General features: G+C 42.9%; 1 protein-coding gene across 1 annotated transcript; it reads right to left on the reverse strand.

Annotated features, from left to right (window-relative positions):
* Positions 1–1,244: 1,244 nt before the first annotated feature.
* Positions 1,245–23,356, reverse strand: LOC109873770 (protein phosphatase PTC7 homolog). Its single transcript, XM_020465474.2, has 6 exons — positions 22,503–23,356; positions 8,549–8,728; positions 5,500–5,698; positions 4,429–4,552; positions 4,183–4,312; positions 1,245–4,023 (listed from the first exon to the last, which is right to left on the reverse strand). The coding sequence occupies exons 1-6, from the start codon at positions 22,702–22,704 to the stop codon at positions 3,965–3,967; spliced, it is 894 nt and encodes a 297-aa protein (XP_020321063.1). The 5' UTR covers positions 22,705–23,356; the 3' UTR covers positions 1,245–3,964.

A 23,356-nucleotide genomic window follows, 5' to 3' on the forward strand; every position in this document is an offset into this window, starting at 1 on the left:
AATAGACTGTAAAGAATTTTTAAACCTCTTCTGTGCATGTGCAAATAGCTGACCTGATATCAACTAAAGCCCTCTTGGGCAAATATGGGATACTCCTTCAAGGTTAATTATTGCAAAAATGTATTTGATGATGCCTAATGGAATAAAATAATGAAAATTCGTTTTATTCATAAATAAAGCTAATAATAGATCAATAATATTAATAAATCACTAGTGCTCATGGCTGTCTGGCTAGAACATCACTAATCATCCTGGACACTGCCAGTTTAGATTATACACATCTCACTTATGAGATTGGCTCTATTTGGCTCTATTTTGAGAAGTCTGTCTTTAGTAGTGTGCAGGAGAGAAAACCCATGAGATGGCACTGGCACAAATACAATAGGTTGGCTAGCACATGTCCATCTTGTGGTTTAAGGGCACTCCTTTCATGCTCAGCCTCCACTGGCAGCAATGTTCATTATGTGGGTGGATATGGAAATAGGTTTGGCATCTATATTCAATACATAGCCTGCAGATATGGGTTTTGGTGGTGACACACAAGTGTGTTCCAAGGTCACACAGGCTCATATGCCATATTGTCTGACACATGTGGAAAGAGAACGAGAGTGAGTGAAAGAGAGAGGAAGATAGAGATTAACTGAGAAAGAGAAGGACATGGTAGAAAATAGGATTACAAAAAAGGTCTGCGCAAGACAATGACAGAGAGGGGATAGTGGATGGTCTTTCTTGCAATTATGTGACAAAATAAGAAACAAAAATAAAATTGTGACTAATCTGGACCAGTGGCTTTGGTAGGCCGTCTTCCACGTAAAGGGAGATCGTCACACAATTGAGGGTCAGGTTAGCTCTTACATTATGCCAAAATCCTGAATGCTTAGGAGGAATTCCAGGATATTGCAAGGGGTTGCCAGCATGCTAGCCCCGATGGGTTGAAAGGGGGACCAGCATGACAGTAAGGCAAACTCATTAAGCCCTTACCAATCAAGACAGGTCTAAAATAGCTCAGCCTCAGAGCTGACCTCACGAGTGGAGATTAATCTGCAGGCTGGGCACTGTTTCACACTGCCAGCGAAATTTGTTACAGGCAATGCCATCACATGGAATGCTGCAATCAACAGCAGTGCACAATCTCATGACTGTCTCATACTGGTAAACACAGGGAACGTGCGCCTGTACAAAAACTAGGTTTTGTGGGAAACTGGTTTTAGCATCTACTCATAAGGCATACTCACAAACATGTATTTTAGTACAAATACTAGATTCTTTATTTGAATATTTTACAACTTTGAAAACACATTTACAGAAACTAGTTCTGCATTATTACACTTAACACATGTAGCTTTCATACTGAAACATTGCTTGCTAGAGAACAAAATAAATAAATAAACTTGTCTTGACTGCAGAAGCGTCACCAAAAAACTGAGCATGGACAGAAAAAGCGGGACATAATTGAACACTGAGCAACATACAAGTCGAAACGAGACTGGCTTGCACTACCAGACAAGGCCTCTTGATAGGACGGTAAAATATCCATTTGTTAAGGCGGAATCGGTCCTCACCACTATCAATAAACAGCACTACAACCCGCCCCGCACTTCCTGGTTCAGCACATGTAACAGAAAAGTGTCCTTAAACCATAGAGAACTTCATCTCAAAATCAGATATTAAGCTAATTATTCATTAACACATAATGATCCCTCACTGTCAGAAAGAGTAAAAAAACAAGTTGTGTTGGGTTACTAAAATTGCATGTTTAAGTGTTTGAAAGACAACTTTTAAATGAAGGTGAGCAAATCAGATAGACATTTGGAGGCGAGGCAAGCTGTGTGAGACAGGGGCACATTTGCAGGTAAGCAAATTCCAATAGTATAAATAGCTTGGACAAAGACAGCTTGTCATGCAAAGACAGAATGCATAGGACAGATGAAATTCATGAAATTAAGTCTAAGGCTACTGAAAAAAATAGTTTAAACAAATTTAAATAGTATTTACTCCACTAATGTAACAATTGATGTTCTTTTCAATTATTTGTATGCTGAAATAAGCAAGATCAATAGTGACAACATTGGTCTCCATTACACTGTTAGCCTGACTGAAGGGTTTAGATAAGAAGCTGTACCCTGGTCATGCTTGTGAAGCTATGGCTTTCCATCTTTGGTTTCTTTAAGGATTCAAAAACCTGCATTGTTGTTTGTTTCTCATATACTACCCGTCATATAAATAGAGCCACACACACACGATCAAACCCGTTCTGGTCACATTGAATTTTAGGCACAACTAAAAAGACACCTAAGTGGTCTTCTGACTGTTTTGCACCAACAATTACGAGTGGCCATCGTTCTCCACAAGCAGAATGACAGTTTAACTGTCAAACTGATATGCTCTCAATTTTAAAATACATTTTATGTTACAGTATAGGTGCAGATATTTCTCCAAACCCAAATGAAAACAAAGAAAACAAGGTTTCCTCTTTGGTGCGCTGGCTTCATAACATTGGCAAACATTGGCTAACAATGCAGACAGGTGTGTATTCTGCTATTATGAAGAAGAAACAAAAGCATGCTAAGAACAGAACAGGATGATCAACTTCTAGCTTTCATGAAATAATGAAATTGCACACATACACATAAATACAGTACAGTATTAAACATTTAATTGACAAAATAAAAGCAGCAGGTAAATTGTTATTGGGAGACAGAACAAAAACAATTTTGAGATGACACCCACCACACAAAGACTGATTCTTGTTTAATAGTAAGATGGCATGATTCTCATTTGCCATCCATGGAGCAAAAATATAGCTTCACAAAAGAATCACAGGGTAAATCCATATGTTGGATGATATTTCAACTGTCACATCAATGGCTATCAAACTAATAACATTAAGTTATAAAAATAAAACGTTGTTTAATAATCCATACCTGACCTAGTGTTTCGGTTGAAAGCATTCCTAGATGCTACCATTAGCATTGCAAGTTAACACATATCAACAACAGACATTCAAACATGAACCTATACCCACTTTTTACACACAATCATTTCATGGCCCTGACACGCTACTACCGAGGCAAACATGATCATGGTGTCAACATTGTGGTTCTTTCGGCCCATGGAAGGGAGGGATTGAGAGTATTTACTTCAAGGTTCAACCCTTTATAGATTGTGAATGCTTGTGTACACATCTGGCACAACAGCAAAATAACCATCCTCATCAGTGACAAAGTGAAGACACTCTCTGCCTTGTTACATGACACACAATATTTACAAACGCATGAGGATGTGCGCACCAGCAGAACAGCCTATAGGTGGCACTCTGGAGAGATCTCTGCTAGTGGAGCTAGTACATTATACTGGCCAGCTACCCCTTTATCCTAATCCAAGACCCTGACGCGCTGATCTACATACTTTCTGATCACAAGTCACTGTAACCTCTCTAAACCCCGCAACAACCCAGCCCCTCTCAATTCCACAGTCTTAGAATTAATCCACACACACAGACGACTTGGAACAGATAGTCACACAGCTACAACACAGACAGACAATCAAAATGTATAGGCAACACAACCACATCTCCCCAACAACTCCAAAGCATGGCTTATTTGATTTATAACGCCACTGCTTGTTTCAGGGCTACCGACCACAACTCCCTGTAAAAGCAAACTTGCCTACACTCAGGACTGCCATTCAGTCGTAGTCTGAATGTGGGGAACCAACATGCCGTTCTGCATCACGATCAACATGAGAAAGTCCTTACAGCCTGCCTCCTCACTACAGTCGCAAAACAAAACGGAAGAATAGAGATGGAGTCCAATTCTGTGGTGAAGAGTGTGTGTTCTATTTTGTGGCTGTGAGATAGGGGGGCTCCCCAGTCTGTCCGACAGGAAGCAATGCATTTGAGAAGGAGCCAGGTGGAAGACTGAGAGGGAAGGAAGTGAACAGTTCCAATAAACATCACACACACTTAGTCTGTGTATTCTGCCACAATGGACAGCAGCACCGTGATGTCATCAGGCTTCCCCCCTGCAGGACACAAGACAAAAGAGAACGTATTAAATCGGCTTTCCAGAGTTCAAAGTCAACGTTGAATGGACCAATCTTCAAACTGACAGTGGACATAAAATAGTGGTGCTGGAGGTGTTATTAGGGACGTAAAGGACTTCCCAAGAACCTGATACGTACCTCTTACATTCAGACCATTGTCACAAGCAAACTGAGCGAAAGGGGACATGTAGTTGGGGTCATAGGCCAGTTCATGGGCTTGCTTTGCAATGCTCTGTGCGGTCTGCTGGATACTGTCATAGTTGGTACTCTGAGAAATACAAACATTAGCATTAGGACCGGAGAAATGTGTGCAGGTATTTACTAAAGTGAATGTGTAGATATAACTGCTGGCACACGCTCTTATGAGGTACTGTGATGTGTTACCTTGAGCTTTTTGAGCGCTTGCAGGATCATGTAGTCGGGCATGTTGTCGAAGAGGCCATCCGAGGCAGTCAGGATGATGTCACCCAGCTGGACGTCGAAGGAGGAGCTGTCAGCAGCCTCAGGGCTGGTGAAGAAAATAAACAGGACAGGACTGTCAGTGTGGACCAGCTAGAGGGCACTAGAAAGCTGCTACCAGACAGTAATAGTGCTCCTCAGAAACAGAAATAGGATCAGGAGGAAGCAGGTCAAAAGTGACTGTGCGCCAGAGGGACAGCTGATGACTGGGTAATAAGACACTCGATTCCGCCTGGAACACAGTGGAAACGCCACTGCTCCAGCCGCACCCCCCCTCCCAGCATGCTCACTTGCTTCTAGTAAGGTTATCAGGTATATTTCGTGGGAGCTGGCGGTACCCTCTGATTCCACCAAGACTGTCGTTTTACTATAACAGTCTCAGCTGACCTGGCCATCCTGGGACTTGGCGTCAATGAGGACAGTTTGATTCAACAGGCTGCCTGGAAAAGTCTAACTCAATGACCTGAACATTTTATTTGACCAGATGAGACTATAACAACGCTTCGTCAGTCAGACACTGTATTTCCTCCTGAAATAACAGTTTCACCATTAAACCCCCTCCATGCCAGAAAGAGTGAATGTGAGTCGGTGTGTGTGAGTTTGCCGAGTTGTATGCATGGGAGCATGAATAGTGACAACGTGTAAGTGTGCGTGTTAATGCAAAGTGCGGACTGCAATATAAAACATGAAAGGTCTCCTTTAAAATTGAGAAACATGGAGGAGCTCAAAAGTGCCTCTTCTGAGATTCTTGGAGAGAGAAAAAGAGCAAGCCCAGTGGAAAGGGGTCTGGCTGCTAGGGCTGTGACTCATGGAATTTTGGATGACTGTTATTGGTCAGCCAAATGACCCTGGTCACCGTTCAAATATAACATTTAAAAAAATATAAGTCAAATGTGGCTGTATTTTTGACACCCCTGGTTTAAAGACAGTTTTCTCAACAGAAATGGTCATTTGAGACCAGGTGGAGGGTCAGAGAAGTGAGGGCGGTGGACTGACCTGTCACTGAGCACCACTCCCTCTGCCCCTGGGGGAGCGATGGACAGCTGAAAAGGGGTGTTGAAGTAGTGCTGCTGTTCGTCCGAGCGGTGCACCACTTCTCCCCCTCGCACCACCAGGAAACCAGAGTCACCTAGATTACACGTGTGCAGTTGATGGCTCCGTCGGTCCAAAACCACGATACAGGCTGTGCTGCTCCCTGGGGAAGAGAGAGAGAGAATAGAAAGAAGAAAAAATATGGTGGTTGGCCATCACTTGATATCCTTTCTCCTTGTGAGCAAGGAGTACGTGAGATCATGTTGGACCAGTCAGCCTGGCATAGAGACCAAAAACAAATCATGTTCCCCCTGCTTCAGCTCCTAGACTGCCCCTGATCTTGAAGGGACAGTAGCCTTGCCTGTGGTGTTGGGTCTCAGTTCAAATGTGTCCTCAGTCTGTCACATGCCAGTGCCTTAAAAAAACATGTGGACCCATGAGCAGTGTCTGTTACTGCTCCTTCCAATGACCTTTTAGGTGCTCTGTAAAGGGGTGAAATGGTCACGTGGAGGAGGATGAGGGAGTAGGGACTTGGCCAAATGTTTGTCCCAATGACTTCTGTGGAGCTGGACCTTGGTGGTTGCAGACTGAAGGACAGCACCATTTCAATTATATGATTATTACATCACTGTTATTTGGATATAATACGGCATATCACCACATTTTATTGTCCTCAAGATTTTTTTTTTTTGATTATTGGTAGTGATGGGGGGAGGAATCAATACAGTCACATATCGCAATATAATTTTGGATGATATTATATTGATACGGTCTCAAAGTATTGATTCATAAAAAAATATATACATAAAAAACACATTCACCCCCCAGTCAAAAGTTATATATATATATATATATATATACACACATACAGTGGGGAGAACAAGTATTTGATGCACTGCTGATTTTGCAGGTTTTTCTACTTACAAAGCATGTAGAGGTCTAATTTTTTATCATATGTACACTAACTGTGAGAGACGGAATCCAAAACAAAAATCCAGAAAATCACATTGTATGATTTTTAAGTAATTAATTTGCATTTTATTGCATGACATAAGTATTTGATACATCAGAAAAGCAGAACTTAATATTTGGTACAGAAACCTTGGTTTGCAATTACAGAGATCATATGTTTCCTGTAGTTCTTGACCAGGTTTGCGCACACTGCAGCAGGGATTTTGGCCCACTCCTCCATACAGACCTTCTCCAGATCCTTCAGGTTTCGAGGCTGTCGCTGGGCAATACAGACTTTCAGCTCCCTCCAAAGACTTTCTATTGGGTTCAGGTCTGGAGACTGGCTAGGCCACTCCAGGACCTTGATATACTTCTTGCGGAGCCACTTCTTAGTTGCCCTGGCTGTGTGTTTCAGGTCGTTGTCATGCTGGAAGACCCAGCCACGACCCATCTTCAATGCTCTTACTGAAGGAAGGAGGTTGTTGGCCAAGATCTTGCGATATATGGCCCCATCCACACTTCCCTCAATACGGTGCAGTCGTCCTGTCCCCTTTGCATCCCCAAAGAATGTTTCCACCTCCATGCTTCACGGTTGGGATGGTGTTCTTGGGGTTGTACTCATCCTTCTTCATCCTCCAAACATGGCGAGTGGAGTTTAGACCAAAAAGCTCTATTTTTGTCTCATCAGACCACATGACCTTCTCCCATTCCTCCTCTGGATCATCCAGATGGTCATTGGCAAACTTCAGACGGGCCTGGACATGCGCTGGATTGAGCAGGGGGGCCTTGCGTGCGCTGCAGGATCTTAATCCATGACGGCGTAGTGTGTTACTAATGAATTTCTTTGAGACTGTGGTCCCAGCTCTTTTCAGGTCATTGACCAGGTCCTGCCGTGTAGTTCTGGGCTGATCCCTCACCTTCCTCATGATCATTGACGCCCCACGAGGTGAGATCTTGCATAGAGCCCCAGACCAAGGGTGATTGACCGTCAACTTCTTTCATTTTCTAATAATTGCGCCAACAGTTGTTGCCTTCTCACCAAGCTGCTTGCCTATTGTCCTGTAGCCCATCCCAGCCTTGTGCAGGTCTACAATTTAATCCTGATGTCCTTACACAGCTGTCTGGTCTTGGCCATTGTGGAGAGGTTGGAGTCTGTTTGATTGTGTGTGTGTGGACAGGTGTCTTTTATACAGGTAACGAGTTCAAACAGGTGAAGTTAATACAGGTAATGAGTGGAGAACAGGAGGGCTTCTTAAAAAGAAAAACGAACAGATCTGTGAGATCCAGAATTCTTACTGGTTGGTAGGTGATCAAATACTTATGTCATGCAATAAAATCCAAATTAATTACTTAGAAATCATACAATGTGATTTTCTGGATTTTTGTTTTAGATTCCGTCTCTCACAGTTGAAGTGTACCTATGATAAAAATTGTACCTATGATAAAAATTTGACCTCTACATGCCTTGTAAGTAGGAAAACCTGCAAAATCAGCAGTGTATCAAATACTCGTTCTCCCCACTGTGTGTGTGTAAAATAAAAACATATGCCTTTTGCTAGGTAGCATTAACTAGCGCTAATTGGCTGTACCTGTGCCAAAACTTCTCATCCTATAGCTTATTCTCAATCGTTTTAAAATTATGAGCCAACATGTTTTCAGCACTTATGTCCATGACTGATCAAAACTGATTTTCTCATATGCTCTCGTCTCTCAGACATATAGGTAACAATATATGTTTGGAACAACAAACCGCTATAACATTTTTTTTTTATAAAAAAGCAGTACATATAGAATGGTAAGAATGGCACCACATCATCACTAAAGTATTGTGATAATACCATGTTGTAAGATCCCTGGAAATTCCCAGCCCTAATGCTTAGGAGGGAAGGCATTTCAGCTTTGTATCATTATATTTTTGGATGGTTTGATGGAGTGCAGCTGAGTGGGCAGGGATACCCACAGGCAACAGATAAACACTCATGCAGCAGATACTGTATGACCCCCCCATGCATTATTGTGTCTGTGTGTGTGTGTCAGTGAGTGAGAGAGTGTGTATGCTCACCTAGCAGGGGTACTTTGTTCTGTAGGAGCTCGTAGTAGCCTGACGTGAGGATACCCACAGGGCTGCTGGGGGTGAAACGGCCCTCCTTCACCAGCCGCTCACACGTCCTCATCAGGGTGGCAGAGAACTGGGACGGGTCCACCCCGTAGTCCCTCCATCCACCTACACCATCTGCCACACCTGAGACACACAGAACAAGAGAAAGGTGTATAAGGATCAGAACAGTGAATGATTATCGTTGTCATATTCTACCATCAACGTTGCCAACCCCGCGCAAAGGGGTTGGAGGGCAAACCCCACCTTCACGCTCTCTTTCACACACCCTGGCTGTCTGGCTGGGCATTGCGGTTTGTCATTGTAAATTGCAGCTGTTCGCTGTACCGTCGCATGGCGACAAGAGACCAGACATCTCTGGTTACCACTGACCAGCCAAACTACTCATCAACTCACATCACTGTCTGTGTGTGAACCCTTTGGACTACAGCAAGATTGATGCTTATTTATCTATCACCACCAAGTAATAGTACAAAACAAGCCATGAGCTGCTCATTGCAGATTATCCAAAAAGGTACACGAGCGACACAAAATTAACAAATCAAATTAAACCTCTCGATTCAAATAGAAAATGATGGACCTGCAGTTGTTAACTCACTGACAAAGGAGGAGCATATGAGTTCAGAGTGAGAGATGGATGTGAAATCAGGGGCCCTTGCCTTGATTTACAGCTGTGTGAACCCCGTGATAATATGCAGGCAATTCCACAGTAACAGAATGATGCAGAGACTCAGATTTTGCCCGTTAAAATGTATGCCAAACAAAAACCAATGATTCAGTAGTTAAAAAAGGTCTAATGCAGCTGTTTTTAATTTTTTTTTTTTATCTCAATATGAAATAATTTCTGGGTAACAAGTACCGTACTAGGATTTCAATTCAAATGGTTAAAAAAATAAATAAAATAGCTTCTTGGCCAAGAGCATTTTCTAATGCAACATTTTGGGAGAGGAAAACGGGGAAAGGAAAACTAGCTGTTATTGGCAGAGGTTTCAAACTTTCTTATTGGTCTATTAACTATTTTAATCGCCTGGTGATGTCACCAGACACGTCAAAAATTCCATCCCACCAAAATAGGCTGAAATCAATGTACAATTACACAGTATTATTCCAACCTCAGTGTGGAAATATGTATAAAACACAGGAAGATAAAGTTTTTGATTGCGCTGGGCCCTCGTAGAGAATGTAGATTTCTGCCTAAATAGACATACCCATTAGCCATTGCAAAAGCAGCAGCTACTCTTCCTGGTGTCCACACAAAACATCAGACAAGAACAGAACTACATACATTTATTTAAAAAAAAGGCACACACAGCGTATATATCAATGCATACACATAAACCATCTAGGTCAAATAGTAGAGGCATTGTGCCACGAGGTGTTGCTTTATCTGTTAAAAAAAAAACAGGTTTGCTGTTTATTTGAGCAATTATAAGATGGAAGGAAGTTCCATCTATATAATACTGTTCGTTTTCTTGAATTTCTTCTGGATTTGGGGAATATGAAAAGACCCCTGGTGGCATGTCTGGTGGGATAAGTATGTGTGTCAGAGCTGTGTGTAAGTTAACTATGCAAACCATTTGGGATTTTCAACACATGAAGTGATGCAGTTAAAGGCTCTCCTCGACTCTTAGCCAAGAGAGACTAGCATGAATAGTATTAATAGTAGCCCTCTGATTACAATTAAGAGCAAAACGTGCTGCTCTGTTCTGGGCCAGCTGCAGCTTAACTAGGTTTTTCCATGCAGCACTGGACCACATGACTGGAGAATAATCAAGAATAGACAAAACTAGAGCCTGCAGATCTTGCTCTGCTTTTTTGACATCACACTCCGAAAAGCGTCTCTTTATTACGGCTAGACCTCTCCCCATCTTTGCAACCACTGAATCTATACTTTTTAGAGGTCGACCGATTATGATTTTTCAACGCTGATACCGATTATTGGAGGACCAAAAAAGCCGATACCGATTAATCTGACGATTAAATTTTTATTTTATTTGTAATAATGACAAATTACAACGATACTGAATTAACACTTATTTTAACTTGATAATATAATACATCAATAAAATCAATTTAGCCTCAAGTAGATAATGAAACATGTTCAATTTGGTTTAAATAATGCAAAAACAAAAGTTGGAGAAGAAAGTAAAAGTGCAATATGTGCTATGTTTCAGTTCCTTGCTCAGAACATGAGAACATATGAAAGCTGGTGGTTCCTTTAAACATGAGTCTTCAATATTCCCAGGTAAGAAGTTTTAGGTTGTAGTTATTATAGGACTATTTCCCTCTATACCATTTGTATTTCATTAACCTTTGACTATTGGATGTTCTTATAGGCACTTTAGTATTGCCAGTGTAACAGTATAGCTTCCGTCCCTCTCCTCGCTCCTCCCTGGGCTCGAACCAGCAACACAACGACAACAGCCACCACATCGAAGCAGCGTTACCCATGCAGAGCAAGGGAAACAACCACCCCAAGGCACAGAGCGAGTGAAGTTTGAAATGCTATTAACGCGCGCTAAGTAGCCAGCCTTTTCACTTCGGTCACACCAGCCTCATCTCGGGAGTTGATAGGTTTGAAGTCATAAACAGCGCAATGCTTGACGCACAACTAAGAGCTGCTGGCAAAACGCACGAAAGTGCTGTTTGAATGAATGTTTACGCGCCTGCTTCTGCCTACCACCGCTCAGTCAGATATTTAGATACGTGTATGCTCAGTCAGATTATATGGAACACAGGACACGCTAGATAATATCAACCATGTGTAGTTAACTAGTGATTATGATTGATTATTTTTTATAAGATAAGTTTAATGCTAGCTAGCATTGGCTTACTGCATTCGCGTAACAGGCAGTCTCCTTGTGGAGTGCAACGAGAAAGAGGCAGGTCGTTATTGCGTTGGACTAGTTAACTGTAAGGTTGCAAGATTGGATCCCCCGAGCTGACACGGTGAAAATCTGTCTTTCTGCCCCTGAACAAGGCAGTTAACCCACCATTCCTAGGCCGTCATTGAAAATAAGAATGTGTTAACTGACTTGCCTAGTTAAATAAAGATGAAATAAAAAGGTGTAAAAAAATGTATATTTTTTTTAATTGGGTGCCCAAAAACACAGATTTCCGATTGTTATGAAAACTTGAATCGGCCCCAAAAAAAATAAAAAATAAATAAAATAAAATAAAATATCGGCCTTTCCGATTAAATCAGTCGACCTCTAATATGTTTTGACCGTGACAGTTTACAATCTAAGGTTACGGCAAGTAATTTAGTCTCCTCAACTTGTTCAACCGCCACACCATTCATTCCCAGATTCAGCTGAGGTCTAGTACTTAAAACCTCTTAAGGCTAAGCGAGACGTTAACGTCTCATCTAGCCTCTAGCCCAGGGAAATGCGTAGCGCCAAATCATATAGTACTCGTTAAAACTCAAACTTTCATTAAATCACACATGCAGGGTACTCAATTAAAGCTACACTCGTTGTGAATCGAGCCAACATGTCAGATTTTTAAAATGCTTTTCGGCGAAAGCATGAGAAGCTATTATCTGATACCATGCACCCCCCCGAAATACCTGAAGGGGACGTAAACAAAAGAATTAGCGTAGCCGGCGCTACACAAAACGCAGAAATAAAATATAAAACATTCATTACCTTTGACGAGCTTCTTTGTTGGCACTCCAACATGTCCCATAAACATCACAATTGGGTCTTTTTTTCGATTAAATCCGTCCATGTATACCCAAAATGTCCATTTATGAAGCCCGTCTGATCCAGGAAAAAACTGCTTTCCAAAACGCAACATAATTTTTTTTTATTAAAAAAGTTGCCTATAAACTTTGCCAAAACACTTCAAACTACTTTTGTAATCCAATTTTAGGTATTTGTAAACGTTAATAATCAATCAAATTGATCACGGGGCGATCTGTATTCAATAGCAGCAAGTCTTGAAATCATGGTCCATATTCTCCCTTTCATAACTTCCCCCGGTGTACTCGATGACAGGAAGTGCCTATTACTCATTTCGCCAAGGATTAACTTCAACCCAATTGCCAAGACTGGCGACATCGTGTGGAAGCTGTAGGAACTGTAAACTGGGCGCCATCCATTTTCCCTTGCCATAGACTATCCCTCAGCCAGTCTCTGTATTCTTTTTTTTTGGGGTGAACAGTTTTTTCTTGGGGTTTTGCCTGCTACACACATTCTGTTATAGTCACAGACATGATTTAACCCGTTTTAGAAACTTCTGAGTGTTTTCTATCCACACATACTAATCATATGCATATACTATATTCCTGGCATGAGTAGCAGGACGTTGAAATTTTGCGTGATTTTTAACAAAATGTTGAAAAAAATTCGCCCGATCTTTAAGAGGTTTTAAGGAATGATTTGTACCAAATAAAAACTGGCCCTGAACATCTCTGAAACAAAGAGCACTGTATCACTGGCCAACCATTCCAAAACAGACTGCAACTCTTTGTTAAGGGTTTCAGGTGACTTCCTTAGCTGTGGTTGGTGATGCATATATGGTTGAACCATCAGCATACATGGACACACATGCTTTGTTTAATGCTAGTGGCAGGTCATTGGTGAAAAGAGTAGGGGGCCCAGAGAGCTGCCATGCGGTACACATCACTTTACACGTTTGACAGACGCTTCCATTAAAGTAACCCCTTTGAGTTCTCATAGATAGATAACCTGCTGTTGAAAACTTAAGCGCTGTGGTCAGTAATATCAAAGGCTGCACTGAAATGCAACAGTACAGCTCCCACAATCTTCTTATTATCAATTTCTTTCAACCAATCATCAGTCATTTTTATCAGTGCAGTACATGTGGAGTGCCCTTCTCTAGAAGCATGCTGAAAGTCTTGTTTCTTTGTTTAGAGAAACAGCATTGTATTTGGTCAAACACCATTTTCCCCAACAGTTTGCTAAGAGTTGTCAGCAAGCTTATAGGTCTGCTGTTAGAACCAGTAAAGGCCGCTTTACCACTCTTGGGTAGCGGAATTGCCTTGGCTTCCTCCCAGGCCTGAGGACAAAGACTTTCCTCTAGGCTTAGATAAAAAAATATGACAGATAGGAGTGGCTATAGTCAGCCACCACCCTCAGTAGCGTTCCATCTAAGTTGTCAATGCCAGGAAGTTTGTCATTATTGATCGTTAACAATAATTCCCCCACCTCTCCCACACTAACTTTACAAATTCAAACTTGCACTGGTTCTCTTTCATCATTTGTTTTTTTGATGCATGAATATAATTCACTGTTTGTCGTAGGCATTTAATGCCTAAGTTGGCCCACTTTGCCAATGAAATAATCAATAAAATAATTGGCAACATCAAATGGTTTTGTGATGATTAAGCCATCGGATTCGATGAAAGATGGAATCGAACTGTTCTTTCTGCCCATAATTTCATTTAAAGTACTCCAAAGTTTTTCCCCATTATTCTTTATACACTGCTCAAAAAAATAAAGGGAACACTTAAACAACAGAATGTAACTCCAAGTTAATCACACTTCTGTGAAATCAAACTGTCCACTTCGGAAGCAACACTGATTGACAATAAATTTCACATGCTATTGTGCAAATGGAATTGACAACAGGTGGAAATAGGCAATTAGCAAGACACCCCCAATAAAGGAGTGGTTCTCCAGGTGGGGACCACAGACCACTTCTCAGTTCCTATGCTTCCTGGCTGATGTTTTGGTCACTTTTGAATGCTGGCGGTGCTTTCACTCTAGTGGTAGCATGAGACAGAGTCTACAACCCACACAAGTGGCTCAGGTAGTGCAGCTCATCCAGGATGGCACATCAATGCGAGCTGTGGCAAGAAGGTTTGCTGTGTCTGTCAGCGTAGTGTCCAGAGCATGGAGGCGCTACCATTAGACAGGCCAGTACATCAGGAGACGTGGAGGAGGCCGTAGGAGGGCAACAACCCAGCAGCAGGACCGCTACCTCTACCTCCGCCTTTGTGCAAGGAGGAGCACTGCCAGAGCCTGTCTAATGAGAGGCTGTGGAGAACGTTCTGCTGCCTGCAACATCCTCCAGCATGACCGGTTTGGCAGTGGGTCAGTCATGGTGTGGGGTGGCATTTCTTTGGGGGGCCGCACAGCCCTCCATGTGCTCGCCAGAGGTAGTCTGACTGCCATTAGGTACCGAGATAAGATTCTCAGACCCCTTGTGAGACCATATGCTGGTGCGGTTGGCCCTGGGTTCCTCCTAATACAAGACAATGCTAGACCTCATGTGGCTGGAGTGTGTCAGCAGTTCCTGCAAGAGGAAGGCATTGATGCTATGGACTGGCCCGCCCGTTCCACAGACCTGAATCCAATTGAGCACATCATGTCTCGCTCCATCCACCAACGCCACGTTGCACCACAGAATGTCCAGGAGTTGGCGGATGCTTTAGTCCAGCTCTGGGAGGAGATCCCTCAGGAGACCATCCGCCACCTCATCAGGAGCATACCCAGGCGTTGTAGGGAGGTCATACAGGCACGTGGAGGCCACACACACTACTGAGCCTCATTTTGACTTGTTTTAAGTTGGATCAGCCTGTAGTGTGGTTTTACACTTTAATTTTGAGTGTGACTCCAAATCCAGACCTCCATGGGTTGATCAATTTGATTTCCATTGATCATTTTTGTGTGATTTTGTTGTCAACACATTCAACTAGGTAAAGAAAAGTATTTAATAAGAATATTTCAGGATGTGTTATTTTAGTGTTCCCTTTATTTTTTTGAGCAGTGTATAATTGATCTTGGCTTCATAATAAATGTTATTCTTTTTGTTGAGTTTTGTCATACTTACTGCAAATTGAGAAATTAAGCCAGTCAGATGTACAGCCAGACTTATTAGCTACTCCTTTTGCCCCATCTCTTTCAACCATTCTGTTTTTCAATTCCTCATCAATCCATGGAGCCTTAACAGTTCTAACAGTCAGTTTCTTAACAGGTGCATGTTTATAAATAATTGGAAGAAGCAATTTCTTAAACTCATCAAGTGCAGTGCATGGATGCAACTCATTAATCACATCAGACCAACAAATATTTTTAACATCATCCACATAAGAGTCACAGCAAAATGTTTTGTATCATCTCTTATACACTATTTTAGGCCCAGTTGTTAGAACTTTGGCTTTCCTGGATATAGCCACTATATTGTGATCACTGCATCCAATGGGTTCGGATACAGCTTTTGAACAAAGTTCTACAGCATAAGTAAAGATGTTCCTGTAGTGTTTGAAAACACCCTGGTAGGTTGATTAATAACCTGAACCATATTACAGGCACTGGTTACAGTAAGAAGCTTCCTCTTGAGCGGACAGCTTGATGAAAACCGGTCAATATTCAGGTCCCCAAGAAAGTAGACCTCACTGTTACAAAACTATCAATAGTTTCACAAACTTGGCAAAAAAAAAAAAAAAACTGCCCTTTTTCAGGACCCTGTCATTCATAGATATTTTTATTTTTATGAATTAACTCCATTTTAAAGGGTTTAAACACCGTTTCCCATGCTTGTTCAATGAACCGTAAACAATTAATGAGCATGCACCTGTGGAACGGTCGTGAAGACACCAACAGCTTACAGACGGCAGGCAATTAAGGTCACAGCTATGTCTACCGACTCTGAAAAACACCAAAAGAAAGATGCCCAGGGTACCTGCTCATCTACGTGAACGTGCCTTAGGCATGCTGCAAGGAGGCATGAGGACTGCAGATGTGGCCAGGGCAATAAATTACAATGTCCGTACTGTGAGGCCCAGCTGTTGGAACTAAGACAGCACTACATGGAGACAGGATGGAGAGCTGATCGTCCTCGCAGTGGCAGACCACGTGTAACACCGCCTGCACAGGATCGGTACATCCGAACATCACACCTGCGGGACAGGTGCAGGATGGCAACAACTGCCCGAGTTAAACCAGGAACGCACAACCCCTCCATCAGTGCTCAGACTGTCCGCAAAAGGCTGAGAGAGGCTGGACTGAGGGCTTGTAGGCCTGTTGTAAGACAGGTCCTCACCAGACATCACCAGCAACAATGGTGCCTATGGGCACAAACCCACTGTCGCTAGACCAGATAGGACTGGCATAAAGTGCCCTTCAATGACGAGTCGTGGTTGTGTCTCATCAGGGGTGGTGGTCGGATTCGCGTTTATCGCCACTGGAATGAGCGTAACAACGAGGCCTGTACTCTGGAGCAGGATCGATTTGGAGGTGGAGGGTCAACCATGGTCTGGGGCGGTGTGTCACAGCATCATTGGACTGAGCTTGTCGTCAATCTAAACTCTGTGCGTTACAGGGAACACATCCTCCTCCCTCATGTGGTATCCTTCCTGCAGGCTCATCCTGACATGCCCCTCTAGCTTGACAACACCACCAGCCATACTGCTCGTTCTGTGCGTGATTTCCTGCAAGACAGGAATGTCAGTGTTTTGCCATGGTCAGCAAAATAATCCAGATCTCAATCCCATTGAGCACGTCTGGAACCTGTTGGATCGGGGGGTGAGGGCTAGTGCCATTCCCCCCCAGAAATGTCCGGGAACTTGCAGGTGCCTTGGTGGAAGAGTCGGGTAACATCTCACAGCAAGAACTGGCAAATCTGGTGCAGTCCATGAGGGGATGCACTGTAGTACTTAATGCAGCTAGTGCCCACACCAAATACTGACTGTTACTTTTGACCCCCCCCTCTTTGTTCAGGGACATATCATTCCATTTCTGTTAGTCACATGTCTGTGGAACTTGTTCAGTTTGTCTCAGTTGTTGAATCTTATGTTCATACAAATATTTACACATGTTAAGTTTGCTGAAAATAAACACAGTTGACAGTGAGAGGACGTTTCTTATTTAGATATGGACAGTTCGCACTTGGTGGCCTATAGCAACACCCCAAAAGAAAAGGCTTTAGATGGGCCAAGTGAACCTGCAACCTCAACACTTCAATAACACTAGACATAAGATCTTCTCTAAGCATTACAGGGATATGGCTCTGAATATATACAGCACCCCCATAAGCATTTGTCTCTTCAAAAATGTTATATCCTTGTATTGCTACTGCTGTATCATCAAATGAATGATCTAAGTGAGTCACAGAAATAGCTAATATATGAATGTTATCACGTAATTCATTCATTAACCTTATTTCTAAGGCTACATATATTAATATGGGCTATTTTCAGCACTTTCCTGGGTAGCTTATCAGAGGTAGACATAATATTGAAAAGAGCAGACAAATCAAGAGAAAAAAAAACCTTCAGCAGTCCATTAATCAATTGGTGTGTGTGTGTGTGTGCGGGGTTGAGGCTATGAGACCACAGGCTTGGCTCTCTCATCCCTTCCAGGCTTCTGGGAGGGAGGACAATGAGCCTGTCGTAGCGGATGTACACAATGTCCTCATGCGCTCTGGCAGCTTTCATGGCTGGGATCAGTTCTTTCCTCTTCTGGCGCACAGCTTCAGGATTGTCCTCGTTGAGGAAGATATACATTCCTCTCAAGTTCTTGTCTCTTTCCAGAACAGCTACCGTGTCCTTGAATCTCAGGAACTTAACCACTATCACCTGGGCCGGTGGGGGGGGGGTCCAGTCCGGTGGGCACGCTCCACCTCAATCTTCCTGTGGTCCATCTTCAATTTCTCAGAGATAATTTCCCTTACTTTGTCCTTCCGTCCACAACCATGTTGTTTCGCCTTGATTGTCCCTCAAAATAGTCTGATGTGTGTCATTGTTACCATAGATTCACACACAGAACTGATGTCCTCTCTCAATGACTTACAGATTGCTGTCATATTGCCATTCTCCTGTTTCAACTTGTCGAGCTGACCCTGGGAGAACTGTTCTTCAGGTCCTGGACCTCTCTGGTCAGGTCGTCCATTCTTTTATTAGTAGAATCTACGAATATTTGGACAAAACACCTAATTATTTTCTTGTTGTTGTAACAACTGCTTATAGGTCTCTTTTTTTAACCCACTTTTCTTCCCAATTTCGTGGTATCAAATTGTTAGTAATTACTATCTTGTCTCATCGCTACAACTCCCGTACGGGCTCGGGAGAGGCGAAGGTCGAAAGCCATGCGTCCTCCGAAACACAACCCAACCAGGCTGCACTGCTTCTTAACACAGCGCACATCCAACCCGGAAGCCTGCCGCACCAATGTGTCGGAGGAAACACCGTGCACCTGGCTACCTTAGCTAGCGCACACTGCGCCTGGCCCGCCACAGGAGTCACTGGTGCGCGATGAGACGATACCCCCGGCGGCTTTGGTCTTTGTCATGGTAGCTAGCAACACATGTTAGGCTGTTACTCCTCGCAGTTCCAGACAGCGCAGGTCAGGAGAAAATTTGAAAACAACAAACAGCAGGGATCTAGACAGCCACAATCCCAGGACAATCCGTGTCCAGCTAGCTAGCAGCTGGGCTAGCTGCGACACCAAATAGCTCCTCAGACCCATCCTTGGTCAGCAGGATCACTGGAAAGATGGAAAGCTTTCGGTGTGAATCAATGTATTCCGTGTTTATTGCATTTATGGTTCACAACTCTAACCGGAATGTAGGTAGCAGCCATCTTGAAATGAGGTCATCGGCTCAGCCTGACCGTATACATTCATATGCCCATATATAAGTCACACCTAAGATTTTAAGGCACAGAACAATAAGCCAAGATACTCATACCAGACTGAATTGAATTTAAAAAAATCTAATATTGGGACTGTACATTTAAGAGGTTTTTAAACAAACCATGCAAGGACTTACAAAACACATTTACTTGAACAGTGTCAATGCAAAGTTTGGTAATGACGACATTCTGTTACCAAACTTTGCATCTACACAACCTCTGATAGCTTAGCAACGCTCTTTGTTGGTGCCTAAAACAAACACTTCCATATACTGTACACACTCACAGATGCATGTCCTACACCTCCTTCCACAGCGGCACATAAGTACCTTAATTTAACTAGGCAAGTCAGTTAAGAACAAATTCTTATTTACAATGACGGCCTACCGGGGAACAGTGGGTTCCAAGCTACCTTGTTCAGGAGCAGAACGACAGGTTTTTACCTTGTCAGCCTGAGGATTCAATCCAGCAACCCTTTTTGTTACAGGCCCAACGCTCTAACCACTAGGCTACCCTCCACATATAGTACAGGCCCAAAGCTACTCTCGCCATGGCAAAAAAGGCATTTCCAAGAGATTAAAAACTTCATTGACATTAAAACTACACTGGGTATAGGGATGCCGGTCTATAATGCTCAGCAGAGGCCAGGATAGAATCCTTCTCGCCAACAGATTGTGTTAGCCAAACAGAAGAAATATAGCACCCAGGTGGGACACAGTATACATAAGCCCAGAGCCAGCAATCTCTGTGGGTGTTTGATCCTGTCTCCATAACCAGTTAATTAGCCACAGAGGAAAGCAGCTCAGCCTCTGACCCGATGTGGTCCATCATGAGAAATCAGTAGACAATGTGAGCACCACTGTATTTCCCTAAAGCATGAGCAGACTAAAGCTATCCATGTAAAAACTACCGACCGTGTTATCACTAGACACAATGAGCATACTGAAGGGCTCTGTTGCAGTAATGTTTCAGGTCCAAGGTTCCAGCTGGTAGAGAAAGTCAGTAGGCTACACTCGACATCAAACCATTTCATTTTAGTTCGGCACGACTTGTTGCAATGACTCATCCTGCGCTTTTACCACAGTCAAATAGGGCAAGTTTTTGAAAGGCATCTCATTCACTGCCTTAACATGATGCAGAGTTAGGCCTACATCCTATCAAGAAAACAAAGCAACTTAAACCAAGCTAAAATTATGAACTAGCCTAACGCTAACTATATTCAATGAGGTACAACACAGTATTACAGTTGGAAAAGTATTCCATAAAACTGCCAGTTATTTGTTACACATGATAGGATGTTGTGTAATTCTGCACATTCTGAACAGGGCAGTTGATGAAACTTATTTTGGTGGTCTTTTTCTCCAATTACTGTTCAAACAAGCTTTTCGGGATGTTAAAAGCAGGGTTAGCTAGCGTTGGCTGATAATCGTGACGTACATTCCATGCAACAGTATCTGTTCACGCTAACATTTTACATTTAGTTTGTTGATTAAGACGACATGGAAGTAAGAAAAAAAAATGGCAACCAAGCATATCCAAAAGGTTTATACAATGATTAGAAGGCCCCCCCGAGTGGCGCAGCAGTCTTAGGCACTGTATCGCAGTACTTGAGGCGTCACTACCCAGGTTCGTTCCCAAGCGGTTTCACACCCGGCCGTGAACTGGAGTCCCATGGGCGGCGCACAAATGGCCTAGCGTCATCCTTGTTAGGGGAGTGTTTGGCCGGGGGGGCTTTACTTGGCTCATCAGTTGAACCGAGTTTTCTCCGACACATTGGTGCAGCTGGCTTCTGGGTTAAGCGGGTGGGTGTCAAAAAGCGCGATTTGGCGGGCCATGTTTCTGAGGACACATGACTCTACCTTCCCCTCTCCCAAACCCACTGGGGAGTTTCAGCGATGAGACAAGACCATAATTGAATCGCAATTAGATATCACAAAATTGGGAAGTATTTTTTTTATTTTTATAATGAGTAAAAAAAATACCTGACAACAGCTGTATTATGAGTAAAGTAAGCAATTTAACAACAGGAGTAAAGGCAGTACCCGACTCGGGGACGTGGTCACATTAAGCCCTGCCTTCTTTGTGTATCTGAGGGGGATTTGATAAATCCCACCGGGGAGCCCGTGTAGGCATGTTTGGCAATTGAAATTCAAACACTTATTTTACAGAAAAGAGATGCATGTTTCTGGATGATGTACCATGCAGCCTTGTTGACAAAATGACCGAGCCACATAAATTATTGCTATATTTGAGAATGGCCCTCCCTCTCACCCATCTTAACGGGCCATAGTCGAGTGCTCTCTGGCTTAGCATAATCGAATCCGCCCTATGTGATATCGGTCGGCGTATGCGAACGTGAGTAGATTACGTTGAAAACAACGGGCGGACATCTTGGACGTATTCTCCAGGTCTTATTATATCTCAGTGGTGCAAACCTGCTTTAGGCACCGTTCTGAATGTGTGACATCTGGTAAATAAGAACTTGATAATGATAAGGGCGGATATTTTCTATGAACTAGTAAAACGACAATGCACTTCCCCCTCATGAGTCTGTAAAACGTGAATTGGTCCTGGAAACATGGCTGCCTCCATGTTCAACCATTCTGACCTTTAGAAAACACCGGACAGTGAGTTCCCCTAAGCGTGTGTAAAATCCACAACAAAGTCGGCTAAGGCTAATGAATATGAAGCTATAGGCTGTCATAACAGAATTATACATTTTGTTGAACTCTTCCAACGAACCCCATTGTTCTTAGCATCGAATGGCGGAACAATTCATAAACTAACAATTTATAGCCACAATCAACGCGCGACTTCCACATTTGGCACGCTATGAAATAGCTGTGTATACATTGTATACCTGTTCACACTATCGCCACTAGTAGCGCTGGTAAGAGGGCTTGTCCATACGTCTATGTGAAAGGTCTTTACAATTACTCTTAAACAAAGTATACATTTTTTGTAAACCCAGGCACAATGTTTCTCGGTGGCTTATAGGCCTACAGACCACAGCTGTAGTCTACCGTAGTAGGCAAACATCGGAAAACACCGTGACAACTTATAACGAGGTTAAATCAGGTAAGGGGTAACGGTAGGGAATATCCTCTTGTTTTTGTGACATGGGTAGGCGACACGTGCTAGGCTACACATTGAAGGTTAAATGTGGAAAATGCTATAGGCCTATTATACCCCAAAATACCTTGCACATTTCACGGTGGCTTTTGTTTTCTTAGAATGAACGACTAGACTACTTTAACGATGTCTTTACCGAACAGATAATTGGAATATTAAAGTGAGACTTACCCAATACATCGGCGGACCTATGCCGGGCAATGAAACAAGCGTCATCCCCGTAGCACATCCCTTTCTTCAATATCCCCTTACGAAAGTCTTTCCCAAACCCACAACTAGCTGTGACCAGGCTGTAGTCCCGACCATCAGTTTGAGAGAGTCCGCCAAGGACAGCCCTCGCAACCAGTCTTCCATAGGAGAGTACGGATAACATTCCTCAAAAGCGAGCGCTCGTCTCTACCTGCCGAGCCCTTCACTCTCCACTCCTCTCGGCCTAGCCTACTTCGAGACTCTATTCGACTTCCACCATTCGTTTTGGATACTTCTACCACTGAATAGGCTAAAACGCGAGTCAGCGAGGTAACACAACCGTGGAAAAGGGTCCTGGACTATGTCAAATTCTTTTAAATTGTGAAATTTCTCTGGTTCTTCAGGTTTTGGTAGATTTCATTGATCTTCCGGTGTGCACAATCCTTGCCGACATATTTCCAGTCACACACAAATGCACGCCGACAGCGCAAACCGGGTCCTCCAGTCTTGGCGCGACGTCAAAGCTGCGCACGCAAAATGCAGGCTCTCCTACGCTTCAAAGATGACCTATTATAATTGACAAGATGGTCGACTAACCGCTCTAACAATGGAAATTACATGTCTGCAAAGGCGAGATCAGGAGGGAACGGTCTAGTTAATTATATTTTATAGAAACATACCAATACATTTGTAACAACCTAAGCATTATTCAGCTTCGATCAAATATGTCTTATCTATCAAATGGCAATTCCCTTGTATATTGATCAAATGTAACACTCTCCTATTGCCCCCATTAAAAAACAACAACACCTTACTTGGTCTGCTTATCCTGCGCG

The sequence above is a fragment of the Oncorhynchus kisutch genome, linkage group LG29 (assembly GCF_002021735.2).
Source record: "Oncorhynchus kisutch isolate 150728-3 linkage group LG29, Okis_V2, whole genome shotgun sequence".
Classification (NCBI taxonomy): Eukaryota; Metazoa; Chordata; class Actinopteri; order Salmoniformes; family Salmonidae; genus Oncorhynchus; species Oncorhynchus kisutch.

What these genes read in the sequence shown, in the direction of transcription:
- LOC109873770 (XM_020465474.2), bottom strand. Translation starts at nt 22,704, where the DNA reads ATGTTATCCGTACTCTCCTATGGAAGACTGGTTGCGAGGGCTGTCCTT. An exon ending in AAGCGCTCAAAAAGCTCAAG is followed by an intron (nt 4,313 to 4,428) that starts GTAACACATCAC and finishes TGTATTTCTCAG; the next exon opens with AGTACCAACTATGACAGTAT. An exon ending in CAATGGTCTGAATGTAAGAG is followed by an intron (nt 4,024 to 4,182) that starts GTACGTATCAGG and finishes TGTGTCCTGCAG; the next exon opens with GGGGGAAGCCTGATGACATC.